Consider the following 25,316-nt stretch of genomic DNA (forward strand, 5'->3'; position numbering starts at 1 on the left):
CATGGGAGACCAGGATAGGCACCTGGCTCCTGCCATTGGATCAGCGCGGTGCGCCGGTCGCAGCGCACCAGCCGCGGCGGCCATTGGAGGGTGAACCAACGGCAAAAGGAAGACCTTTCTCTCTGTCTCTCTCTCTCTCTCTCACTGTCCACTCTGCCTGTCAAAAAATTAAAAAAAAAAAAAAGTAATGTTTTACCAGCTAAGTCCTTTTATTCAATAGAGTCCACACATGAAATTAACCATCACAGAACTGTTTCTCTCTCTCTCTTTTTTTTAAAAGATTTATTTATTTATTTGAAGTCAGAGTTACACAGAGAGAGAATGGGAGGCAGAGAGAGAGAGAGAGAGGTCTTCCATCCACTGGTTCACTCCCCAATTGGCTGCAATGGCTGGAGCTGCACTGATCTGAAGCAAGGAGCCAGGAGCATCCTCCGGGTCACCCAGGTGGGTGCAGAGGCCCAAGGACCTGGGCCATCTTCTACTGCTATCCCAGGCCATAACAGAGAGCTGGATTGGAGGTGGAACAGCTGAGTCTCAAACTGGCGCCCATTTGGGATGCCCGCACCACAGGTGGTGGTTTAACCCGCTACAACACAGTGCCGGCCCCAGAACTGTTTCTCTCTTAAAAGACTCCATATGGAATCAACTCTATAAACACCTTGGTTTTTGAATTTTCAACTCCAGACTGTGAGACAATACATTGTTGTTTCATAACACTCACTTATAGTAGATCTAGGAAACTAGTGCATTACCAATACTCAGAGTTCAAATCTATTCTTCATTCCATATATCATTTTTACTTAAGAAGTCAAAGATATGATTTTATTCCTCATATATAATACAATCCCTCATCAGAAGCTTGACTAAGAAAAGATCCCCTTCTATGACTCCTCACGCTTTTGGTGGAGTTCATTATCTTAGGGTTTTATTATCAACATATACATTAATATATATTATAAAATCTATCTTGCATTTCATTGTTGTGTTCATTTCTCCCATATGAACCTGAGACTTTTAATAAAGAAAGGTCAGTTCATCATTTCTGAAATTGAGAATTCTAGTATCAAGGTCTTTTCAGTATTAGTTCCATTTGTAGTCTGAAGGGAAAAACAATCCTGTGATGACTGTGCACATTATATACTTATTTACTTGTTACAAAACACATTTGATTTGGTTTCTAAGTTGACACTTAGAATAAATAATCGTAACAAAATTCTAAATTCAGAGGTTTGGAATTTAATGAAGATGGAAAAAGAAAACAGAAAGTGTGGGCACTTGCACCATCAATTTAATTAAATTGTTGGAAGGAGTAAAAGTGTACCTGCACAGAATCCATATCCATGTCTAAAAAGTTACCTATTTCATTTTACATACAGAAAAGTGAAATGACCTGACTTTTCAAGAGTATGGTCAACACTCTCCACTTTCACCAGCAGACAGAACAAGATACACTATCAAAACTATCATTATAGCTTTCCTGTTCATAGCACATCCAAAATGTTTTCAGCACTAATAAAAATAATATATTTAATTAATAATTATAATTATAATATAATTATAATAAGATTATAATGTAATTTAATAAAAATAAATTACAAATGCTTGAATTTAAAAGATCATTATCCTGTTTGAGATTGTACAAATGAAGTTGACCAAAAATTCAAAGTTTGAAAAGAGAGCTCAGTATTGTGATGGTGTCTAACATTGTGTGTACATACCTAAAATTTTTTCACTAGGACATAACATACAGACTTAACAATTATGCAAACACCCACTAACAAACATCTTAAAGTACAAATAAAATACTGAATCCAAAGTGATGACAATTCTAGGCTTTCTGTTTTCTGTTTTCATTATTTCTTGTTTTCATTATTATAACACACATAGTCTGTTATAAGACCTTTTTTCTAGTGTAAATCTCAGGGGGAAAATGCAGAACAACATTTGACTGGGAAATTTAATAATACTTAGTAGGCATTTTATCTTTATTAATAGATTACAGGAATTTAATTTTTTGTGGTTTCAAAGAAATATGATAGAATATTTTTCAGATATATCATCAGTTGCAGATAATTTCTATCATATTATGCAGTTGTTTGTTTTAGAAACATATGGAAGGGCTGCCTTGTGGTAAAGTGGAGTAAGCTGCCCCCTGTAATGCCAGTATCCCATATAGGTGCCAGTTTGAGTTTTAGCTGTGCCACATCAAATCCAGCTTCCTTCCGATGTGCCTGGGAAAACAGCAGAAGATCACCCAAGACCTTGGACTCTGACACCTACGTAGGAGACCTGGAAGAAGCTCCTGAATCCAGGGTTCGTCCTGGCCCAAGTCCCGGCTGTTGCAGCTTTTTAAGGAGTGAACCAGTAGATAGAAGATCGCTCTCTCTGTTTCTCTCCCTCTCTTTCTAACTCTGCCATTGAAATAAAAAATAAATCTTCTAAAAGAAAATAAACAAGTGGATATAACCTTTTTCTTTAAATCTAAATATTATTATGTTTAAAAATTTCTAAGATATTTATATTTTTCAGTGAATAATATGGGATATATTATGACCAATTTATCCTATTTTTAAAAAAAGGCTTGGAAAATAAATGATGATGGCATTAAATACTTGGAAAAAACTTCTAATAAGTAGAAATATGTATTAAATAACCTAAAAGAAAATAGAACATATGATATTTGTCCCTTTGGGACTGGATTAATTCATTCAGCATGATGTTTTCCAGATTCCTCCATCTTGTTGCAAATGACCGGGTTTCGTTGTTTCTTACTGCTGTATAGTATTCTATGGAGTACATGTCCCATAATTTCTTTATCCAGTCTACTGTTGATGGGCATTTGGGTTGGTTCCAGGTCTTAGCTATTGTGAATTGAGCTGCAATAAACATTAATGTGCAGATGGCTTTTTTGTTTGCCAAATTAATTTCCTTTGGGTAAATTCCAAGGAGTGGGATGGCTGGGTTGTATGGTAGGGTTATGTTCAGGTTTCTGAGGAATCTCCAGACTGACTTCCATAGTGGCTTTACCAATTTGCATTCCCACCAACAGTGGGTTAGTGTCCCTTTTTCCCCACATCGTCGACAGCATCTGTATATATTCTCCCTGATCGGTGACAACTACCAACCACAAAAAAGGAAACCTGTTGAAATGAAAGGGACACTATGAGAAACAGTGACTTGATCAGCCCTTGTCCTGACTGTTGATGTACAATTTAATATTTTATCCCTTTTAGTATTTTTTATTCTAGTTAATACTATTGGTTGAACTCTGTAATTAACACACATTTATTCTTGGGTGTTTAAATTTAACTGAAAAGTGATCCCTGTTAAATATAAGAGTGGGAAAAAGAGAGGGAGGAGATGTACAATTTGGGACATGCTCAATTGGACTTACCTCAAATGGTGGAGTTAGAAATGTGCCAGGGGGGCCGGCGCCGTGGCTCAATAGGCTAATCCTCCGCCTAGTGGCACCGGCACACCGGGTTCTAGTCCCAGTCGGGGCGCCGGATTCTGTCCCAGTTGCCCCTCTTCCAGGCCAGCTCTCTGCTGTGGCCAGGGAGTGCAGTGGAGGATGGCCCAAGTACTTGGGCCCTGCACCCGCATGGGAGACCAGGATAAGCACCTGACTCCTGCCATCGGATCAGCGCAGCGCGCCGGCCGCGGCAGCCATTGGAGGGTGAACCAACGGCAAAAGGAAGACCTTTCTCTCTGTCTCTCTCTCTCACTGTCCACTCTGCCTGTCAGAAAAAAAAAAAAAAAAGAAATGTGCCAGGGGATTCCAATACAATCCCTTCAAGATTGCATGTACCCATGCCATCTCACTAGTCCAAGTGATCAATCAGTTCACAACTGATCACACTGATAGGTCTAAGAGTCAAAGGGATCACACAAACAAGACTAGTGTCTGCTAATACTAACTGATAGAATCAAAAAAGGAGAGAATGATCCAACATGGGAAGTGGGATACACAGCAGACTCATAGAATGGCAGATGTCCTAAACAGCACTCTGGCTTCAGAGTCAGCCCTTAAGGCATTTGGATCTGGCTGAAGAGCCCATGAGAATATTTTAGGCATGGAAAACCAAGACACTCTGGAAAAAAACAAACAAAAAACAACCTAAATGAAAGATCTCTGTGAGTGAGATCCCAGTGGAAAGAACGGGGCCATCAAAGGAGGAGGTACCTTTCTCTGAAGGGAGGAGAGAACTTCCACTTTGACTATGACCTTGTCTAAATAAGATCGAAGTCAGCGAACTCAAAAGGCTTCCATAGCCTTGGCAACTCACGACTAGAGCCTATGGAGATTTTTGACGCCATAAACAAGAGTGTCAAATTGTTAAGTCAACAACAGGAGTCACTGTGTACTTACACCTCATGTGGGATCTCTGTCCTTAATGTGTTGTCCAATGCGAATTAATACTATAACTAGTACTGAAACAATATTTTACACTTTGTGTCTGTGTGGTGCAAATTGATGAAATCTTTACTTAATATATACTAAATCGATCTTCTGTATATAAATATAATTGAAAATGAATCTTGATGTGAATGGAATGGGAGAGGGAGTGGGAGATTGGAGGGGTGCGGGTGGGAGGGAAGTTATGGGGGGGAAAAAGCCATTGTAATCCATAAACTGTACTTTGGAAAATTATATTTAGTAAATAAAAGTGTTTATAATAAAAAATAGAAAAAATATAGAAGTAGAGTTGCATATACAGAAAATTATATATAAACATAATAATCAAATTATAAATAGCAAAATATTCAGTACACACAAGGAAATATATTGTAACACAATATATCAACATGTTGAAACTCATGTCATAAAACATAATTTTCTATGTCAATATTAAAAATAATGTTAGAAATAAATTGACTGAAGGGTCGGCACTGTGGCACAGCAGGTTAATCTGGCTTCAGATTGGTGCAGCTCCGGCCATTGTGGCCATCTGGGGAGTGAACCATTGGATGGAAAACCTCTCTCTGTGCCTCTCCTCTTTCTGTGCATCTCTGACTTTCAAATAAAATAAGTAAATCTTTTTTAAAAAAGAAATAAATTGAATGAAGACATCAGGAATTCAATTTCTTTCTCCATTTTGATAACAAAGAATAAAAAAAATCATGTGTTCAGTTGAAGAAAATTGCAAGATTGGTAACATGAATTACATTTTGCACATAGTAGAATCTCTAAAAGTACCTCTGGATATTTTTAAGATAATTTACACTTAAAATTGCAATAACAAAAATATTTAGAAAATTATATTTACAATATATACAGGCATCGACTCTATGCAATGCCCTTTGCCTTTGGGAAAAAAAAAATGGTAAGTGACTCAAAGACCAATATCAGAAGTCGAGAGTTTTGGCACAATTCTGTGATATTCTGCAGGCTCTTCACTCTAAGGGATATGCTGCCACATACTGATCCCTAGTTTTTCCAGGATGTAACATGACGATTTCTCAACTTCCTCATTGCTGCTTTAACATCTTCATTCCTCAGAGAGTAGATGATGGGGTTCAGTAAGGGTGTACAAACTATATAAAAGATAGAAAGGAATTTATCCACTGAAAGCCTGCTAAATGGCCATATATAGAAATAAATGCAAGGCCCAAAGAAGAGAATTACAACTGTAATGTGGGCAGTTAATGTAGAGAGTGCCTTGGATGACCCACTGGAGGACCGGCGCCAGACAGTGGCCAAAATGATGGTGTAAGAAATGATTAAGGCCAGAAAACAGCTCAGTGAGATCAGGCCACTGTTAGTTAGGGTCATAATTTCCATTTTATATGTATCCATGCAAGCCAGCTCTATAACTAGGGGAAGGTCACAGAAGAAGCTGTCTACCTCATTGGGACCACAGAACGGAAGATCCACTGTAAAAGCCAAGTGACTCACAGAATGAAGAATGCCCACTGCCCAGGAAATAGACACAAAAATTACACAGAGCTTCCGGCTCATAATTGTACCATAGCGTAAGGGCTTGCAGATGGCTATAAATCTGTCATATGCCATGGCTACAAGCAACATCATCTCACTTCCAACAAAACTATGAAGAAGAAATATTTGTGCCATGCAGCCTTCAAACGAGATAGTTTTGTGCTCAACAAAAAAGTCCACAAGCATCTTGGGGGTGGCGAAGTTGGACTGGCAGATATCAATGAAAGAAAGGTGACCGAGCAGGAAGTACATGGGAGAGCTCAGCTGGGAGTCACAGGAAATGATGACGATAATCATGACATTGCCTAGTAGTGAGGCCACATAGATGCTGGAGAAGATGGCGAAAAAGAAAAGTTGAAGCTCCCAAGAATTAGAGAGCCCCAGAAGTACAAACTCAGACACTACTGAATCGTTTGTGTGACCCATGAATCCAATCTACAGTGACCTAAAAGAGAGAAAATGAAGAAAATGTCACAGAAATTAGTATTATAATGTACCCAGTTGATAAAAATATGATAAGCTTTCAAATGAATCAAATTACTTTATCAAAATATTCAAAAATAATGAGCTAATATTTAACACACATGACTGCCATGGAAACAGACAAGTAAGGAAAAGAGGATTATTTATGGATCTTATCACAATTAGAATTGCTACAAATATTTAGAAAATAAAATCATAAATGGACAAATATACATTAATATCATAATTAGAAATAAGATAAATGTGATTTTCCCAACATAGTTTTAAGTCAAATAAAACTTATTTGAAACATGTTTGAGATTTGCCAGCCATAAATGAATGATAGGATTATTTCAAGCAGCAGAATAGTAAGAAAAAAACACAAAGTTAAGGGGGCTGGCTGAGAACAGGGCTTGTTAATGAGCAGTAAAAACTATATTGGGGGGGCTGGTGCTGATGACATAGTGGGTAAAACCGCTGCTTGCTGTGCCGGCATCCCATATGGGCATTGGTTCCAGTCCCGACTGCTCCTCTTCCAATCCAGCTCTCTGCTGTGACCTGGGAAAGCAGTGGAGGATGGCCCAAGTCCTTGGGTCCCTGCACCTGTGTGGGAGACCCAAAAGAAACTCCTGGCTCCTGGCTTCGGATCGGTGCAGCTCCGGCCATTGCGGCCAACTGGGGAGTGAACCAGTGAATGGAAGACCTCTCTCTCTCTTGCCTCTCCTTCTCTCTGTGTGTAACTCTGGCTTTCAAATAATTAAAGCTTTTTTTTTTTTTAATAAAAAAACTATATTGGGAAAGGTACACCAGAAGCAAATTTTGATCATCATTGGCCTTCATGCAAGAGTGTTAACTAGGTTGATGTTCTTGAAGCAGTTATACAACATTTGGAAACATCTCGAGAAGCTTGATTGAAACAATTTGCCATTTCATAAAAAGAAAGTGTAATGATGACATCAACAATTTCTCTGAAACTCAACAGCATTTCATGTATCCTTATTAACAGCCAAACAAAGTTCAACTTTTGTTCCATTAAGACCGACAAATTATGAAGAACTGCTGACCACAAATGTATTCTGAAACACTTTCTTCTGGATGTGACATTTTTTCCTTGAATTTGTCAAAATCTGTAGTACCTTGTAGGAATGATCTTTTTGGAAATATCTCATGGGACTATACATGATATATTTCAAACACATAATAGATTGTCAAGAAAGATAATCTAAGTAGTGTAAAAATTGCCTCTTTTTTTTTGTTGTTTTTACATTTTGCATTACAAATCTGTGGTCAGTTAGTCCCAGAAGAAACACTAACTTTCCTGAAGCAGGTCAGGAAACATTTCAACTTTAGCTTTTTGTGCACAACAGCAGGTAAGATATTCATTTGTCCTTATGTTGATTGAAGCTGTGCCCTCAAATTCTTCAGTACTTTGTTATAATCATGTTGTTAAGATACCACAAATGATAAATATTTAATATTTTAAAAGTGAATATGTATCAAGAACTATAAGTGAACCAGTTAAATATGTTTAAACTGTTTACAAGCTTTCTTTATGCAACTTTTAAAAAGATTTTTATCTTTTTATTTGAAAGGCTGAGTTAACAAAGAGAGGGAGGGAGAGAGAAGAGAGAGAGAGAGAGAGAATGGCCACAATGGCTGGGGCTGGGCAAGGCTGAACCCAGGATCCTGGACTCCATTCAGGTCTCCTACATGGGAGACAGGGGCCCAAGCACTTGTGCTATCCTTTGTGCTTTCCCAGGCACCTTAGCAGGGAGCTGGATTGGAAGCAGAGAAGCCAGGACTCAAATCCATGTGGGATGCTAGCATCACAGGTGGCAGTGTGACCTACTGAGCCCCAGTGCCAACCCCATGTCATTTTAACCTGGATGTTGAAAGTTTACCTTTCCCAGTGTTTCCATCTTTGCATTTGATCATTATATCAAATTTTAAAAACAACCCAGAAAGCTAAATTACTCCAGATTCTAAGCAGGTTTAGCTGACTGCAAAGCCAGAATCCCATATGAATATCAGTTCAAGTTCCAGCTGCTCCACTTTCAATCAAGATTTCTCTGCAGTTGTGACTTTCAAATAAATAAATCTTTAATTTTTTTAAAGAATATAAAGCTGACTTAGGTGTAAACTTCGATTCTGGGACGTTCACCTTCATGGGGAAGATTTGGGACAATCCTAGCATATCTGATCATGTGTTCATATGGGCAGGGGAGAGAAGGAGGAAAATAAACATGGGAGTGAAAAGACATTCCCATCTCTAAAACTAAAAAAGGTCCAAAAGAGCTATAATTATGAATATAAGGAGAGAAAATTTGACACTACAAAAGATGTAATAACATCCAATTTATTGCATAAAGATTATTAAATATTGTGGTAGCTTAATAAGAAAGCATTACAATTTCATCAGATGGTTCAAAATTATCTAGCTAGTAGGCAACACATTATTCTTGATATAGAATATGCATACATATTTTGATACTACTGCCACAAAGATATTATTACATTTCTTACTAACGGTAATTCACTGTAATTGTAGGAAAATATCCTTCAAAATAGAGGTATTAATTTTTGACAGAATTTTCCACTTAGCTAAATACAGAATAATCTATAATCTATAAATATACACACACAACAGTTAGAAAATGTGCTATATCCTAGGGAGATTACTGACGCCATAAACAAGAGTGTCAAATTGTTAAGTCAGCAACAGGAGTCACTGTGTACTTACATCTCATGTGGGATCTGTCCTTAATGTGTTGTCTAATGTGAAGTGATGATGCTATAACTAGTACTGAAACAGTATTTTTACACTTTGTGTTTCTGTGTGGGTGCAAACTGATGAAATCTTTACTAAGTATATGCAGAATCAATCTTCTGTATATAAAGATAATTGGAAATGAAAAAAAAAACCTAGTGTTAAATTGGAAATGGCATAGAAAATTAATTAATTTTTTAAAAATATCATGTAGGGTCTCTGTCTTTAATGTGGTGTACCCTGTTATTTAATGCTATAACTAGTATTCCAACAGTATTTTTTCACTTTGTTTTGCTATGTGAGGGCAAACTGTTGAAATCTTTACTTAATATATACTGAACTGATCTTCTGTATATAAAGAGAATTGAAAATGAATCTTGATGTGAATGGAAGGGAAGAGGGAGCAGGAAAGGGGGGCTTGCGGGTGGGAGGGAAGTTATGGGAGGGGGGAAGCCATTGTAATTCATAAGCTGTACTTTGGAAATTTATATTCATTAAATAAAAGTTAAAAAAAAAGAAAGAAAAAAAAAGAAAATGTGCTTTACGTCATGGTATTAGCAATTAAAATTGTATAGCCCTTTATATGATCTGGTCACTCTCTAAATATATTACATGTGCCTAACCTTTTGTGGTGATGACAATAACCCTACAAGACAGCCATGATCCCTGTACACATTTTACAATTGAGGGAATTCAGCCACAGAGAAGCTTAGACTAGGAATTGCTCAGTTGATGAACCTATAAGCTATATGGTTACTGCATTCATTAAACTGCAGCTGCTTTTCAATGAACAAGTAAAGATAAATCTTATGATATGAGTGACAGAACAAAGTATTGGAATTCTGCAGAGATGTGGCCTGAATCTCAGATCCTGAATTTTGTAATGGAATGAACACTTCCTAAATCTTTATAGTGTGCAATGGTGATCTCAAGTGTTACATTACACTGTAGAATATTATAGGCATTTATATGGGAGAGAAGGGAAGGGAGTAACAACATGAGAGCAAGAGCAAGAGAAGGAGGAGGAGGAGGAAAAGGAAGAAGAGAAAAACATGATGTTTAATGATATGTTACTTTTTTTGACAGGCAGAATTAGACAGTGAGAGAGAGAGACAGAGAGAAAGGTCTTCCTTCTGTTGGTTCTCCCCCCAAAATGGCTGCTACGGCTGGCGCTGTGCTGATCCAAAGCCAGGAGCCAGGTGCTTCCTCCTGGTCTCCCATGCGGGTGCAGGACCCAAGCACTTGGGCCATCTTCTACTGCTTTCCCAGGCCCCAGCAGAGAGCTGGACTGGAAGAGGGGCAACCGGGACAGAATCCGGAGCCCCAACCAGGACTAGAACCCTGGGGTGCCAGCGCCATAGGTGGAGGATTAGCCTAGTGAGCTGCGACACCGGGCTAATGATATGTTATATAAAGTTACTAGCGTGTGCATTCTTCAACAATCATTTTATATGTGGAAACAGATGTATGGAAAATATCTAAATTCTCCATGAATTGTATCTTCAATACTGTAGAGATGGAATTCTTTGATATTTAGATGACTTTAGAAAATCATTTTGCCAGTCATTTTGATTTAAAAATCATTTGCCAAGCATTTTTAAAAGAGATGAAACATCTAGAAAATGTCTGTACTAACTCACTATGCTTTCGAAATGCGAGTAGAACTAAATAAATTCAACAGTGTATCACATTTTCTTATTAATTAATAATAAAGATGTATAGCAGATTGCACTTACTTGTGGCTGACCTTATAAGAGCTTAAAGCTCCTTTCATCTCAAAAGTTCAAAGTGTAGAGTGTTATGTAATGGAAGCAAATGGAGTTTATAGAAGTCACTTGGAGTTCCTTAGACTGTGCACATAATACCCCAAAGCTTCTCTATTAATGAATCATTCACTTCCTCATGGTCACTGTACCTCAGAGACAGAAATATTTTCAGATCCTAAAATACATAATAAGAGAGGTGATGTTACATTAATTTCCATATCTAAAATGTGTCACTAGAACTCTCAAACCACAAGCATGCATGACTTTTCTTTAACTTACAATACTTGACTCGCTATGATCCCAAAAAACAAAAGCAATAAAGGACACCTTATTGACCATTACTCTGTTCTGTGTAGCTACTTCTTTATTCTTTCAAGGCAATTTTTGAAAAGGAATAAATACTTATTTAACTAGCAACTAAATATTTTCTATGTAGAAAACCTAAAAGATGCTGAGGAGGTTGGAACATCCTTCTCACTATTGACCAAAGTTAACTTGCATTCCTTTCACAGATGCCTGAAACCAGTGCAGTGGGAGAGTCATAAAAGCAGATATGGGGAACAGAAATTGGACTTCTTCAGATGGAGTTTTCAATTTGACTAAGACACCAATAACTTCCTCTCGTGTTGATATATATTCTCTGATATTTAGATGATTCCAGTCTACATTTTTCAAGAGAAGGAGCATCTAGAAAATCTCTATACTAACTTACTCTGCTTTCTTAATGCAAGTAGAACAGAACAGAATCAATAGTGTATCATTTTCTTTCCAATGATCTATAAACACACACACACATATATAGCAATTAGAAAATGTGCTTTATGTAATGACATAAGCAATTGCAACTGTACAGCTCTTTCTATGATCTGATCACTGCCCTAAACATATTACCTTTTTAGTGAGTTTGTATATATCCTGATTTCACCTATTATTCTGTAGTCCAATAATATGTTCAGAATGTATGTAATACTTACAATATTAATAATGTCTGTGTTTCACTCATTCTTTTTTTTCTCCAAATTTGGTGTCCCGCAGTTTGTTTCTAAGCTGCCTATTTTCTGTTATGAGTTTTCCTGTGGAAAGCATTTGTTATGTAGTCATGACTTGAAGCAATTTGACCCGTGCACTAAATCTTTGCAAGTAAGTGAGTTATCATCTTCTTCCTTAAAGCAGGGATCTGCTGCCCTTCATCTCAATCATATAATTATGTGACATGGGTGGAACAATATGAAGCCTTTTACCCTCATCCAGGAAACCAATTTCACCAGGGAAATAAATCATCCTTCAGAGATCTGAGGTCAGCTTGCAGTGGGAATAATTATGTTTTACAAAATAATTTTTCTGGGAATTTTTCTGAGGATGAAAACGAAAAGAAAAAAAACATCATCTGCTTAAAAGCAGAAGATCATTTGATTTAACTGATTATCAGAAAGATAATTTTTTAACTTTCTGTCATAAGACAATCATACAATTTTTTAAAAGATTTATTTATTTATTTAAGTCAGAGTTACACAGAGAGAGGAGAAGCAGAGGGAAAGAGAGAGGTCCTCCATCTGATGGTTCACTCCCCAATTGGCCATGCAATGGCCAGACCCATGCCAATCCGAAGCCAGGAGCCAGGAGCTTCTTCCTGGTCTCCTACATGGGTGCAGGGGCCCAAGGACTTGGGCCATCTTCCACTACCTTCCCAGGCCACAGCAGAGAGCTGGGTTGGAAGTGGAGCAGCCAGGTCTCAAACTGGCACCCATATGGGATGCTGGTGCTTCAGGCCAGGGCATTAACCCACTGCACCACAGCATCAGCTCAGTCATACAGTTTTTTAAAGATTTTTAAATTATTTATTTGAAAGGTACAGAGGGAGAGGGAGAGATAAAAAAAGAGAGAGAGAGGGAGAGGGAGAGAGAGAGAGAGAGAGAGAGAGAGAGAGAGAGAGAGATGTTTTCCACCCTCTGTTTCACTCCCCAGATGGCTGCAATGGCCGGAGCTGGGACAGTCTGAAGCCAGGAGCCTGGAGCTTCTTCTGGGTCTCCCATGTGGGTGCAGGGGACCAAGGATTTGGGCCATCTTCACCAGATTTCCCAGGCCATAGCAGAGAGCTGTATTGGAAATGGAGCAGCCAGGACTCGAAATGGCAGCCATATGGGATGCCGGCTTTACCCACTATGCCTCAACTCTGGCCCGATGTTCACACAATTTTACAATCACCTAACTTCAGGGCGATTTTTTTTTTTATCACAAGTAGTAAAGTGTTTAACTAGACAGTTTAATCTGTTGTTAAGAGTACTCAGCTCATCCTACCTCCTGTAGTTTAAAGAGCATTCTATTCCAACTTCAGCATGATCATTCTTCAAATATTGAAACTGTACACCTTTCTTTTTCATGAAAATTTTCTTTTTTTAATTAAACTTATTTAATGAATATAAATTTCCAAAGTACAGCTTATGGGTTACAATGGCTTCCCCCTCCCAAAACTTCCCTCCCACCCACAACCCTCCCCTTTCCCGCTCCCTCTCCCCTTCCAATCACATCATCATTTATTTTCAATTCTCTTTATATACAAAAGATCAGTTTAGTATATATTAGGTAACGATTTCAACAGTTTGCCCCCATATAGCAACACAAAGTGAAAAAAAAAATACTGTTGGAGTACTAGTTATAGCATTAAATAAGAGTGTACAGCACATTAAAGACAGAGATCCTACATAATATTTTTTTAAAAATTAATTAATTTTCTATGCCATTTCCAATTTAACACCAGGTTTTTTTTTTCATTTCCAATTATCTTTATATATGGAAGATCAATTCAGTATACAATTAGTAAAGATCTCATCAGTTTGTACCCACGCAGAAACACAAAGTGTAAAAATACTGTTTCAGTACTAGTTATAGCATCACTGCACATTAGACAACACATTAAGGACAGTTCCCACATGGGATGTAAGTACACAGTGACTTCTGCTGTTGACTTAACAATTTGACACTCCTGTTCATGGCGTCAGTCTGCCTCTTTTGCAAAATATATCAACAGAGTTTTCTACTATATTTTGTAAGTTTTCTAGATATTCAAAGGCTTTGAGGTAAGTGGCAAGTGATCATCTTTAAGGAAGAAAGTTGAAAATATAACATTGTTAAATTTAGGAGATATGATTTTAATTTTTTCAGGTTTTGAAGTTAAATTTTATTTATTTATTTGTTTTTTAACCTTTGTTTCAGAATAGTTTCTTTTTCTTAAAACTTTTATTTAGTAAATATAATTTTCCAAAGTCTAGCTTATGGATTACAATGGTTCCCCTCCCCCATAACTTCCCTCCCACCCACACCCCTCCCATCTCCCGCTCCCTCTCCCATTCCATTCACATCAAGATTCATTTTCAATTATATTTATATACAGAAGATCGATTTAGTATATATTAAGTAAAGATTTCATCAATTTGCACCACACAAACACAAAGTGTAAAATATTGTTTCAGTACTAGTTATAGCATTAATTCACATTGAACAACACATTAAGGACAGAGATCCCACATGAGGTGTAAGTACACAGTGACTCCTGTTGTTGACTTAACAATTTGACACTCTTGTTTATGGCGTCAAAAATCTCCGTAGGCTCTAGTCGTGAGTTGCCAAGGCTATGGAAGCCTTTTGAATTCGCTGACTTCGATCTTATTTAGACAAGGTCATAGTCAAAGTGGAAGTTCTCTCCTCCCTTCAGAGAAAGGTACCTCCTTCTTTGATGGCCCGTTCTTTCTACTGGGATCTCACTCACAGAGACCTTTCATTTAGGTCCCCCCCTTTTTTTTTCCAGAGTGTCTTGGCTTTCCATGCCTAAAATATTTTCATGGGCTCTTCAGCCAGATCCAAGTGCCTTAAGGGCTGATTCTGAAGCCAGAGTGCTGTTGAGGATATCTGTCATTCTATGAGTCTGCGGTGTTTCAGAATAGTTTCAAATTCACAAAACAAAATTTTAATGAAAAGAGTTCCCATATCCCCTAATCCTACTTTCCCTATTATTTATATCTCATATTGTATATTTGTGACATTAGTGAACTCTACCTAGACCCCCCTATTTTTTATTGAAACTCCCACTCCTCCCATCCACTGGTAGGTAATAAGCATTTAGTGAGTGAATTGTGTGTGTGTGTGTGTGTGTGTTTATTTTAGCTTCCACATGTATGGTAGAAAATGTGGTATTAGTCTTTCTGTTGCTTATTTCATTCAATCTGAAGTCCTGAGTTCCATCCATTATGTTGCAAATGGAGGAATTTCATTTTTAATAGTTGAATATTATTCCTCTGAGTGTATGTGTATACATATATTACATTTTCATTATTCATCTGGTAATGGACAAAATGGTTGAAACACATTTTAGCTATTACCAACAGTACTGCTATTAAACATGGTGGAGCAGGTATCTCTTTGATACAATGAGTTCATTTCTTTGGGGTATATACCCAATATGGCATTTGATAGATCCATTTTCAGTTTTCTAAGAAACCTCCATACTGTTTTCCGTAGAGGCTGTGCTAATTTACATTCCTAACAACAGTGTGTAGGAGTTCCCCCTTCTTCACATCCTTGTATTTTTTGTTTTGTTTTGTTTTTTAAGATGAACAAAATTTCGTATGTTTCATATATATAGATTTAGGAGCATAGTGATACTTCCAACCCTACCCACCCTCCCACTCACATTCCCACCTCCTTCCTCCTTCCTTTCTTATTCTTTCTTTTAATTTTCACAATGATCTACTTTCAGTTAGTTGTATACTCATAAGATTAATCCCACACTAAATGGAGAATTCAACAAATAGTAAGAAGAAGATAATATGATTCCTCAACAATAGAGACAAGGGCTATAAACAATCATTAAATTACAAAATGTTGTTTGCTCATACCCATCACATTTTTAGTATTTTATTAGTTATCACTGATTAGGGAAAATGTGGTATTTGTCTTTTTGGGACTGGTTTATTTCACTAAATATAATGGTTCCTAGTTGCATCCATTTTGCTGCAAGAGACAAGATTTCATCATTTTTATGGCTGAGTAGTATTCCATGGTGCTTATACACCACATTTTCTTTATCCAATCATTGGTTGATGGACATCTGGGTTGATTTCACATCTGAACTATTGTGAAATGAGCTGTAATAAACATGGGGGTACAGATAACTCTTTCATATGCTGATTTCATTTCTTTGGGTAAACTCCTAGGAGTGGGATGGCTGAGTCATATAGTAGATCTATTTTCAGCTTTCTGAGGTATCTCCATACTGTCTTCCACAATGGCTGTACTAATTTACATTCCCATCAACAGTGGATTAGAGTACCTTTTTCTTTTCTTTTTTACCACAACCTCATCAGCATTCATTATTTATTGATTTTTGTATGAGAGTCAGCAGCCAGTGCCACTGGTGATACAGCTAGAGGGAGAGCCTAGGGGCTTCATAATTTTTTAATCCAGCTTGGAGCCCTGAGGAGGACAGAGTTCCCACTACCACAGTGGGGAAAAGGGGGGCATATTTCACTCTCCCCACTCACCCTACAATGACACCTGGCAACCAGCTGAGAGAAGGCAGGCAACATTTTGGACAACAGTAAGTAGCATCTGTGGCACCTTTTATGTGCACACCCAGCAACTGGTAGGAAAAAGATGCCATCTTCTCAGCATAGGCAACCACAGCAGCTCGGGTGCATGCACCTGGCAAGAGGTGGGGAGGAGCCATTCCAACATCAGTACCAGCTGCAGAGACTCTTGTAGGTGCCAGGAAACTGCTGGGGAGAAGGCATAATTGGGAAATGAGTAGGGCTGTGGCTGGTCACTATTGTGCACATGTGAGCTCCAGGGATTTTACCAGAGGCATTCCCCACTGACTTTGAGTCCGACTGGGAGGATGATCAGGGCCTGGGCACACAGACAGGACTGTGAGGTACCCCAGCCTTTCAACATATCACTGGCTCTTGGGCTCAAACTTTCTAGGCAGAGTACCCACAGGCAGCTGGCTCTGGGAGCATCTTTGCCTCTCTGTGGATGAGACAGACTAGTAGGGCAGAGCAGATCCTCTTCAATCTGTGACTGTGGGAGCCTTGTTTGCTGACACTGTGGGAACTCTGTGACTGTAGGAGAGCACACAGGGTATAGTTAGGTCTCTGGGCAATCACTGTATCTCCAAATCCCTGTATGCCTAAGGTAAGTCATTGCAACAGGATCTATACTCACACTGATCTTTTGTGTGGTTCTTCTGGTAGCATGGATGAATATTGAAGCCACTGTAGGCTAACACCTGGACATTGATCTCCTTGAAAGAGAGGAGGTGAGGGTGTGATTACACCAACAGAGCTGATCATACTCTCCTTCATGCTAAAATAAGAGGAGATCCAACATGTCCAATTTGGGTGTCACCCTTGATATTCACCCCACACTGGAGCACTGACTAGAGCTTCCTGGCCACACATAGCACACACCTCTGGGTATTCACTGAAAGAGCAGACACTCCACTAAGCCACAGATTCATACTCCAAAGATAAAAGCCATCAGAAGAAAAAACGAACAAGTATTCCCACAAATTCCTAAAATAAACACAGAAATTCAAGAACCAAGAGTAAGGAACACAACATGACCACCCAAAGGAACACAAGAACACTTCAATATTAGAATGTGAAAATGAAGACATTGATGAGATGATGGAAACAGAATTCAAAAGATTAATCATACAATTGTTCAGAATAAATGACAAGCAAATTCATGAAGTAAAGAAATCCATACATGACAGGAATGAAAAACTTTCCCATGAAATTGAGATGTTGAAGAGAAATCAAAATGAAATATTAGAAAGGAAGAATCCAATATGACAAATATAAACTACTTTGGGAAGTCTTAACAGAAAACTCAGGATGAAGAAAGAATAACCAAGATAGAAGACAAATCTTTGGAAATTTTTCAGTAAGACCAAATCAAAGAAGAAATGAGAAAAATTTAAAAAAATGTTAGAGATTTATGGGATACTATGAAACAACCCAACATATAGATCTCAGGAGTTCTCAAAGGTGTAGAAAGAGAGAATGCACTAGAATACCTATGTAATGAAATAGTTACAGAAAAATTTCATACTTTGGAGAAAGGGGCATCCAAGTACATGATATACATAGAACACCTTATAGACATGATTAGAAAAGACCTTCAACATAACACATTGTAGTCAAACTCTCCACAGTAAAACATAAAGAAAAGATTCTAAAATGTGCATGAGAGAAATGTCAGATTACTTTAAGAGGATCTCTAATTAGACTCACAGTTGAATTCTCATCAGAAACCCTACAGCTAGGAAAGAATGGAGAGCCATATAACAAGTCTTAACAGAAAAAAAAAAGTCTGTTAACTCAGAATAGTGTAACCTGCAAACCTCTCATTTATGAATGAGGGTGAAATTAAGATCTTTAATAGCAAACAGAAATTTAGGTAGACTGTGTAACATATGCAGCCTTACAAAATATGATTAGAATGTGCTACACAAACAAAAACAGAAAGACAGTCATTAAGAAAGAATGTGAAGGCAGAAAATCTCCCATTAAAGCTTTCAAGTAAAATCCAAAGCAAATAATAGGAATATTTATGAAAAACTGGCAGAGCCAAGTTGTTATTTATCAATAATAACCTTGAACAAAATGGCTTAGAGTATCCAATTAAAAGATATATGCTGGCTATATAGATTAAAAAACAAGACCCATTTATTTACTGCCTACAAGAAACACACCACATCAACAAAGATATACACAGACTGAAAGTGAAAGGATGTAAAAAATAATCCATTCTACCAGAAAGCAAAAACAAGCAGGTGTAGCTATCTAGCCATCTCAATATTAAACAAAAAAGACTTTAACACACAACTGTTAAAAGAGACAAAGAATGACACTGTGTAATGTTTAAGGGATCAATTCTACAGGAATATGTAACTATAATAAGTGAATATGTACTCGATTTTTATAGATCTAAAGGGAGATATAGACTCCAATACAATGGCAATGGGGGAATTCAACATCCCACTTACATCAATGGACAGATCAACTAGACAGAAACTCAACAGAGCTAATCAGCACTACTGACTAAATGGGCCTAACTGATATCTATAGAACTTTTCACCCCACAATTGCAGAATACACATATTTTTATCAGTAGATGGAACTTTCACTAGGATAGGCCATACACTAGCCCATAAAGGAAGTATGAGATTAAAAAAATCAAAATCATACCATGCATTTTTTCTGACCACAATGGAATGAATCTGGTAATGACAACTCAAGAAGCTACAGAACATAAGCAAACACATGGAGACTGAACAACATGCTCCTGAATGAATGGTGGGTCACAGAAAAATTAAAAAAGAAATTTCTGGAAATGAATGAAGGTGACAATATATTATATCAAAACTTACAGGATATTACAAAAGCAGTGTTAAGAGAAGAGTTTATGGCAATCAGTGCCTACATGAAGAACTTGGAAATGTACCAAATGAATGAGCTATCAATACATCTTTAGGATTTGAACAAGAATTTCTCAAAAGAGGAAATTCAAATGGCCAACAGACACATAACTTTGAACAGTCTTTGTCTTGACTATTTTTTTTTTTGACAGGCAGAGTGGACAGGGAGAGAGAGAGAGAGACAGAGAGAAAGGTCTTCCTTTGCTGTTGGTTCACCCTCCAATGGCCGACGCAGCTGGCGCGCTGCGGCCAGCACACTGCGCTGATCCGAAGGCAGGAGCCAGGTGCTTCTCCTGGTCTCCCATGCGGGTGCAGGGCCCAAGCACTTGAGCCATCCTACTCTGCACTCCTGGGCCACAGCAGAGAGCTGGCCTGGAAGAGGGGCAACCGGGACTAGAACTTGGTGTGCCAGCACCACAAGGCGGAGGATTAGCCTAGTGAGCCACGGCGCCAGCTGTCTTGACTATTGAGGAACAGTTCCTTTTTTTTTTTTTTTTTTTTGACAGGCAGAGTGGATAGTGAGAGAGAGACAGAGAGAAAGGTCTTCCTTTTTGCCATTGGTTCACCCTCCAATGGCTGCTGCGGCCAGCGCATCATGCTGGAAATCCTCAGAAAGCTGAAAAGAGATATACCATATGACTCTGCAATCCCACTTGTAGGTATTTACCCAAGCAAAATGAAATCAGTAGATGAAAAAGTTATCTGTACCCCCATGTACATTGCAGCTCAATTCACAATTGCTAAGCTATGGAATCAACTCAGATATCCATCAACTGATGACTGGATAAAAAATTATGTTATATATACCCTATGAAATATTACTCAGCAGTAAAAAAGAATGAAATCCTGTCTTATGAAACAAAATGGATGCAAATGAAACCATTTTACTTAGTGAAATAAGCCATTCTCAGAAAGACAAATATAATCTTTTCTATGATCTGTGGTAACTAATAGAGTATCAAAAATTTAATATATAGGAGTGACATTGACATTTTAAGATTTGATGATTGTTTACACCATTTGTATTGTTGAAGAACAGTGTTTTTTCTTCATACTCTTTGTTGAATTCTTTACTTAGTGTGGGGTTAATCTTATGAATATAAAGCAAACTAAAAACAGGTTTTTGGAAAAATTAAGAGTGGGAAATAGGAGAGGGAGTAGGAAGAATTGTTGGAGTGTGGATGGAATGGAGGGTAACATTCCCAAATTTGTATACATGAATTTATATCCCTTAAATAATATTTAAAATATTATAGTATTGGAGCAGAAATAAAGAGACAAAAATACAAAATACCAATTAAATGAGTAGCTGACTTTTTAAAAGATAAATAAAATTTTTAAATCTCCTGTTATAGTAAGGAAAAGTAGGGGATAGAAGATATCAATAAAATATTCAGAGGTGTAAAAAAACATCACAACTAATACCACAGAAATAAAAAAAAGATCATAAGAAACTATATACAACTATACACAAACAAACTGTAAACCCAGAAGTGGTTAAATTCCTCGGTATATGCAGTCTATCAAGATTAAGAAGTAGAAATCTGAACAGACCAATAAGGAATGAGAAAATTAATAATCTCTTATAAAGGAAAACATCAGGACCTATGGCTGTAGTGCTAAGTTCTACAATTCATTTAAAGAAGAACTAAAACCAATGCTTTCCAAACTACCCCAAAAACAAGAAGAAAAGAATTTTTTGATACTAATTCTATGAGTTCAGCATCATCCTGATACCAAAACAGATATACAACAACAAAAAAAGAACATTAATAAGTCAATATCTCTGATGAATTCAGATGCAATTATTCTCTACAAAATATCACCAAATGGAATCCAGCAATGTGTAAAAAGAGTATTCAACTTGATTTAGTGAGATTCATCCTAGTGATGCAAAGATGGTTCAATATGAATATGATATATCAACAGAAATAGAGACAAAACCCTATCATCAGAGCTGGGGCTGTGGCACAGCTCCACTTCCTATCCAGTTCCCTACTAATGTGTCTGGGAAAGCAGCAGAAGACTTCCCAAGTCCTTGGGCCTCTGCACCCATGTGGGAGACCTGGAAGAAGTTTCTGGCTCCTGATTTTGCCCCGGCCCAGCCCCAGCCATTGTGGCCACGTGGGGAGTGAGCCAGAGGATGGAAGATATCTTTCTTTCTCACCCTCTGCCTCTTTGTAACTCTGTCTTTCAAATAAATAAATGAATCTTTAAAAATGACAACATATCATCATCTCTATAGATAAAGTATTTTATAAAATTCCATATCCCTTTATGATAAAAATATCTCAACAAATTACGTATATAAAGTATGTACCTCAACTCAGTAAATGTCACATATGGCAAACACACAGTTAATATCATACTAAGTGGGGAAAAGTTGAGAATTTTCCTCTAAAATCTGGAATAAGACAAGATGCTCACTCTACCCACTTCTACTTAAAATAGTGCTGGAAGATTTGTCCAAAGCCATTAGGTATGATAAAAAAATAAATGTATTCAAATTTGAAAAGAGAAAGTCAAGTTGTCCTTGTTTTCAGATGACATGATGTTATACTTAAAAACAATAACAGTTCCCCCCAAACTATTAGTGATAATAAATTAAATTGCCAAAGTCGTAGGACATAAAGTCAACATAGAAAAATCACCATTATTTCATTATAGTATTCCCATAGTTGTTATGAGGTGACTTCAAAATGTTAGTGGGCAGTTTACTTAGAAGGTAATGCAAAAATATTTGAAATCCATGTACATGTAGCTTTAACTATATATTATGTATTAGTTTTTTAAAAAAATTAGAACTAGGCCAGCGCCATGGCTCAATAGGCTAATCCTCCACCTTGCGGTGCCGGCACACCGGGTTCTAGTCCTAGTTGGGGCGCCAGATTCTGTCCTGGTTGCCCCTCTTCCAGGCCAGCTCTCTGCTGTGGCCAGGGAGTGCAGTGGAGGATGGCCCAAGTGCTTGGGCCCTGCACCCGCATGGGAGACCAGGAGAAGCACCTGGCTCCTGCCATCGGATCAGCGCGGTACGCCGGCTGCAGAGCACTGGCCACGTCGGCCATTGGAGGGTGAACCAACGGCAAAGGAAGACCTTTCTCTCTGTGTCTCTCTCTTTCTCTCCCTGTCCACTCTGCCTGTAAAAAAAAAAGAAAAGAAAAAGAAAAAAAATAGCACTGGGTATAATACATGAGAGCACATTCACAAAGATTTTTCATTTTTTTAAAGATTTATTTATTTATTTGATAGAGTTACAGAGAGAGAGAAGGTGAGCAGAGAGAGAAAGGAGAGAAGTCCTCAATCAGCAGGCTCACTCCTCAGCTGGCTGCAACAGCTGGAGCTGTGTGGATCAGAAGCCAGGAGCCAGGATATTCTTCCAGATCTCCCACGCAAGCACAGGGGTGCAAGACTTGGGCCATCTTCTACTGCTTTCCCAGGCTATAGCAGGGAGCTGGATCGAAGTGGAGCAGCTGGGTCTTTAACCTGAGCTTATATGGGATGCCAAGCTCTGTAGGTGGCAGGTTTACCTACTAGGCCACAGTACTGGCCCTGATTTTTCATTTGAATAAAAAGTATTTTGTTTATTTTTACCATATTTATTTACTATACCTTTCCATTTTGACCATAGTAATATCTGTTGATTAAATGACTTTTCATGTATTTGATTTTGTGTTGTTTTTACTTTAAAAATATAAATTGGTCAAGAAAACTTATTTCTCTCTCTCTCTTCTTTCCCCAGTGATATGGAGGTAGAAGCGGAAGAAAGGGGAAACATTTTTGTGATACATGTTTCCATAATACACAAAAAACTGAAATGAAACCTAACTCCGAATTTTATTAGGGAAGGTAGACAAATAAGGCAGCACAGGCAAAGGTATACTGGTAGGAGAAACACAGCCCCTCTAGTAACATTTTTCTTAATGTTCCAGTATTTTTGCCATGAACTTTAGTCTGTGGGCCAACGGAGCTCTTGCCTCAGGATAAAATGTAACTGGCATTATTCCAAGCATCACTATTTTCCCCCATCCATTGGTTTTTACCCTCACATCTACTATTACTCCAACACACACATTTTTGTTTTCCGTAATTTCTGGCAAAAGATTGTGATCAAACTTTTTTAATGATTCCCTTTGTGATTTGACTGTGTGTACATGAATCCCCAAGCCCCCAAATACCAAAATTTCCTAATGGTGGCTAGTGTAACCAGAGGTTTCCTTCCTAATGTATTCATCGTCTTGGTTCTTTAATACCTAGATGTTTCGATGGGGTTACCTTGTTCAGACAGAAGGTAAGCAATTTGTCTTAAAGTCTGTTATACCAAAAACCTCTGTTAACGCTCCTGTTGTTAGTACTCACCTTAGGAATCAGCATTTATTGCTAACTTTGTTTTATTAAGTAGTATATCATGTCACATATGCAATATTAGATTACTTTGTAAATAAAACAATACACCACAAAATTTTTAACAATGTGTGGCTAGTCAAAGTTTACTTCATTTCCCTTAGTTTTTTTTTATTTTTTTATATTTTTTTTATTTTTGAAGGCAGAGTGGACAGTGAGAGAGAGAGAGAGACAGAGAGAAAGGGCTTCCTTTGCCATTGGTTCACCCTCCAATGGCCAACGTGGCCGACGTGGCCGGCGCGCTGTGGCCGACGCACCACGCTGATCCGAAGGCAGGAGCCAGGTGCTTCTCCTGGTCTCCCATGGGGTGCAGGGCCCAAGCACTTGGGCCATCCTCCACTGCCTTCCCGGGCTATAGCAGAGAGCTGGCCTGGAAGAGGGGTAACCGGGACAGAATCCGGTGTGCCGGCGCCGCAAGGTGGAGGATTAGCCTGTTGAGCCACGGCGCCGGCCTCCCTTAGTTTCTGTTTCCAAAATTTGACAAGAAGCAATGTCTTGTTAATCAGGAAATAAATTAAACATTAATAATAAAATAACAATAAAAATTTCCTACAGAACAAATTCATAATTAAAAAATAGTTTTTAATAAAATCTGATTTTTTTGCTGTTTTAACTTAACAACAGAATTACTCTAAAAGCAACTTATATGGATTATATACAAATAATTTTCACCAGAAATTCACATAAGCTACTAGCAAGAAATAATTATCTTGCCAAAAAGGAAAATTCCAAATATGTGATATTTTTATCCACAAAATGATGAAGCAAAACTGTTAATAGGAACAATCATGCAGACTCATAGGAAGTTTATGTGTTTACCATAAATATAATTGAGTTCATTGTACAAAATCCGAAACTATTGATAACTATGTAGAAAGTCTCCATTGTTATAAACAGCTTTTATAGATTATGTTGCCGTCACATTTCCATACAGATTTTAACTTTCCTCTAAGAATAATTTTATTTATTCACACAAAATTACTATTTACGTTTACCTCAGAGAAATATTTTACTCAACTTAATAGTTTAATTAAAAAGAGTCATTTCAATACTTTAATAACTTTTTTAGATTCTATTTAGATTGCTAAAGGCGTGATACATGCCATTTGTCCTTATGAACAACTTACAATGAGAAGTACGTTACAGATGACAATAGACTGTTCAGAAAGGCTTGACATGTGAGAAAACACTGGGCATGTACTTAGAACACATAGGAAGAGGTCCACAAATTAGTGATCAGTTCAATGGAATGTGAGCCTTCCTCTTGGTTTGCACACATGAGATTACTGTAGGAGTGATCTTGATGAAAAGGGGAACAGGGGTTTTATTTTCCTGAATAAAACTTCTATCGACCTTGATACACATGGGAACCTTAAATTGTACATTTTAGTTTTATTTTTTCTAAAGATTTTTATTTGAAAATGTTGATATCTCAGGAAAATGTTACATATTTTTGAGGTTGAGTGTGAAAAAGGAGAGAAAATTAATGTACTGATTGATGTGAGA

The 25,316-nt window shown here is 37.6% G+C and overlaps 1 protein-coding gene across 1 annotated transcript; it reads right to left on the reverse strand.

Moving 5' to 3' along the window:
* Nucleotides 1-5,428: 5,428 nt before the first annotated feature.
* On the reverse strand, nt 5,429-6,364 carry LOC133769492 (olfactory receptor 4K1-like). Its single transcript, XM_062204703.1, has one exon. It carries the CDS (start codon nt 6,362-6,364, stop codon nt 5,429-5,431), a length of 936 nt encoding a protein of 311 aa, XP_062060687.1.
* Nucleotides 6,365-25,316: the final 18,952 nt, after the last annotated feature.

The sequence above is a fragment of the Lepus europaeus genome, chromosome 11, assembly GCF_033115175.1.
Source record: "Lepus europaeus isolate LE1 chromosome 11, mLepTim1.pri, whole genome shotgun sequence".
NCBI lineage: Eukaryota > Metazoa > Chordata > Mammalia > Lagomorpha > Leporidae > Lepus > Lepus europaeus.

Bases quoted from the DNA above. Each gene is read 5' to 3' on its own strand.
- LOC133769492 (XM_062204703.1), bottom strand. From the start codon at position 6,364: ATGGGTCACACAAACGATTCAGTAGTGTCTGAGTTTGTACTTCTGGGG.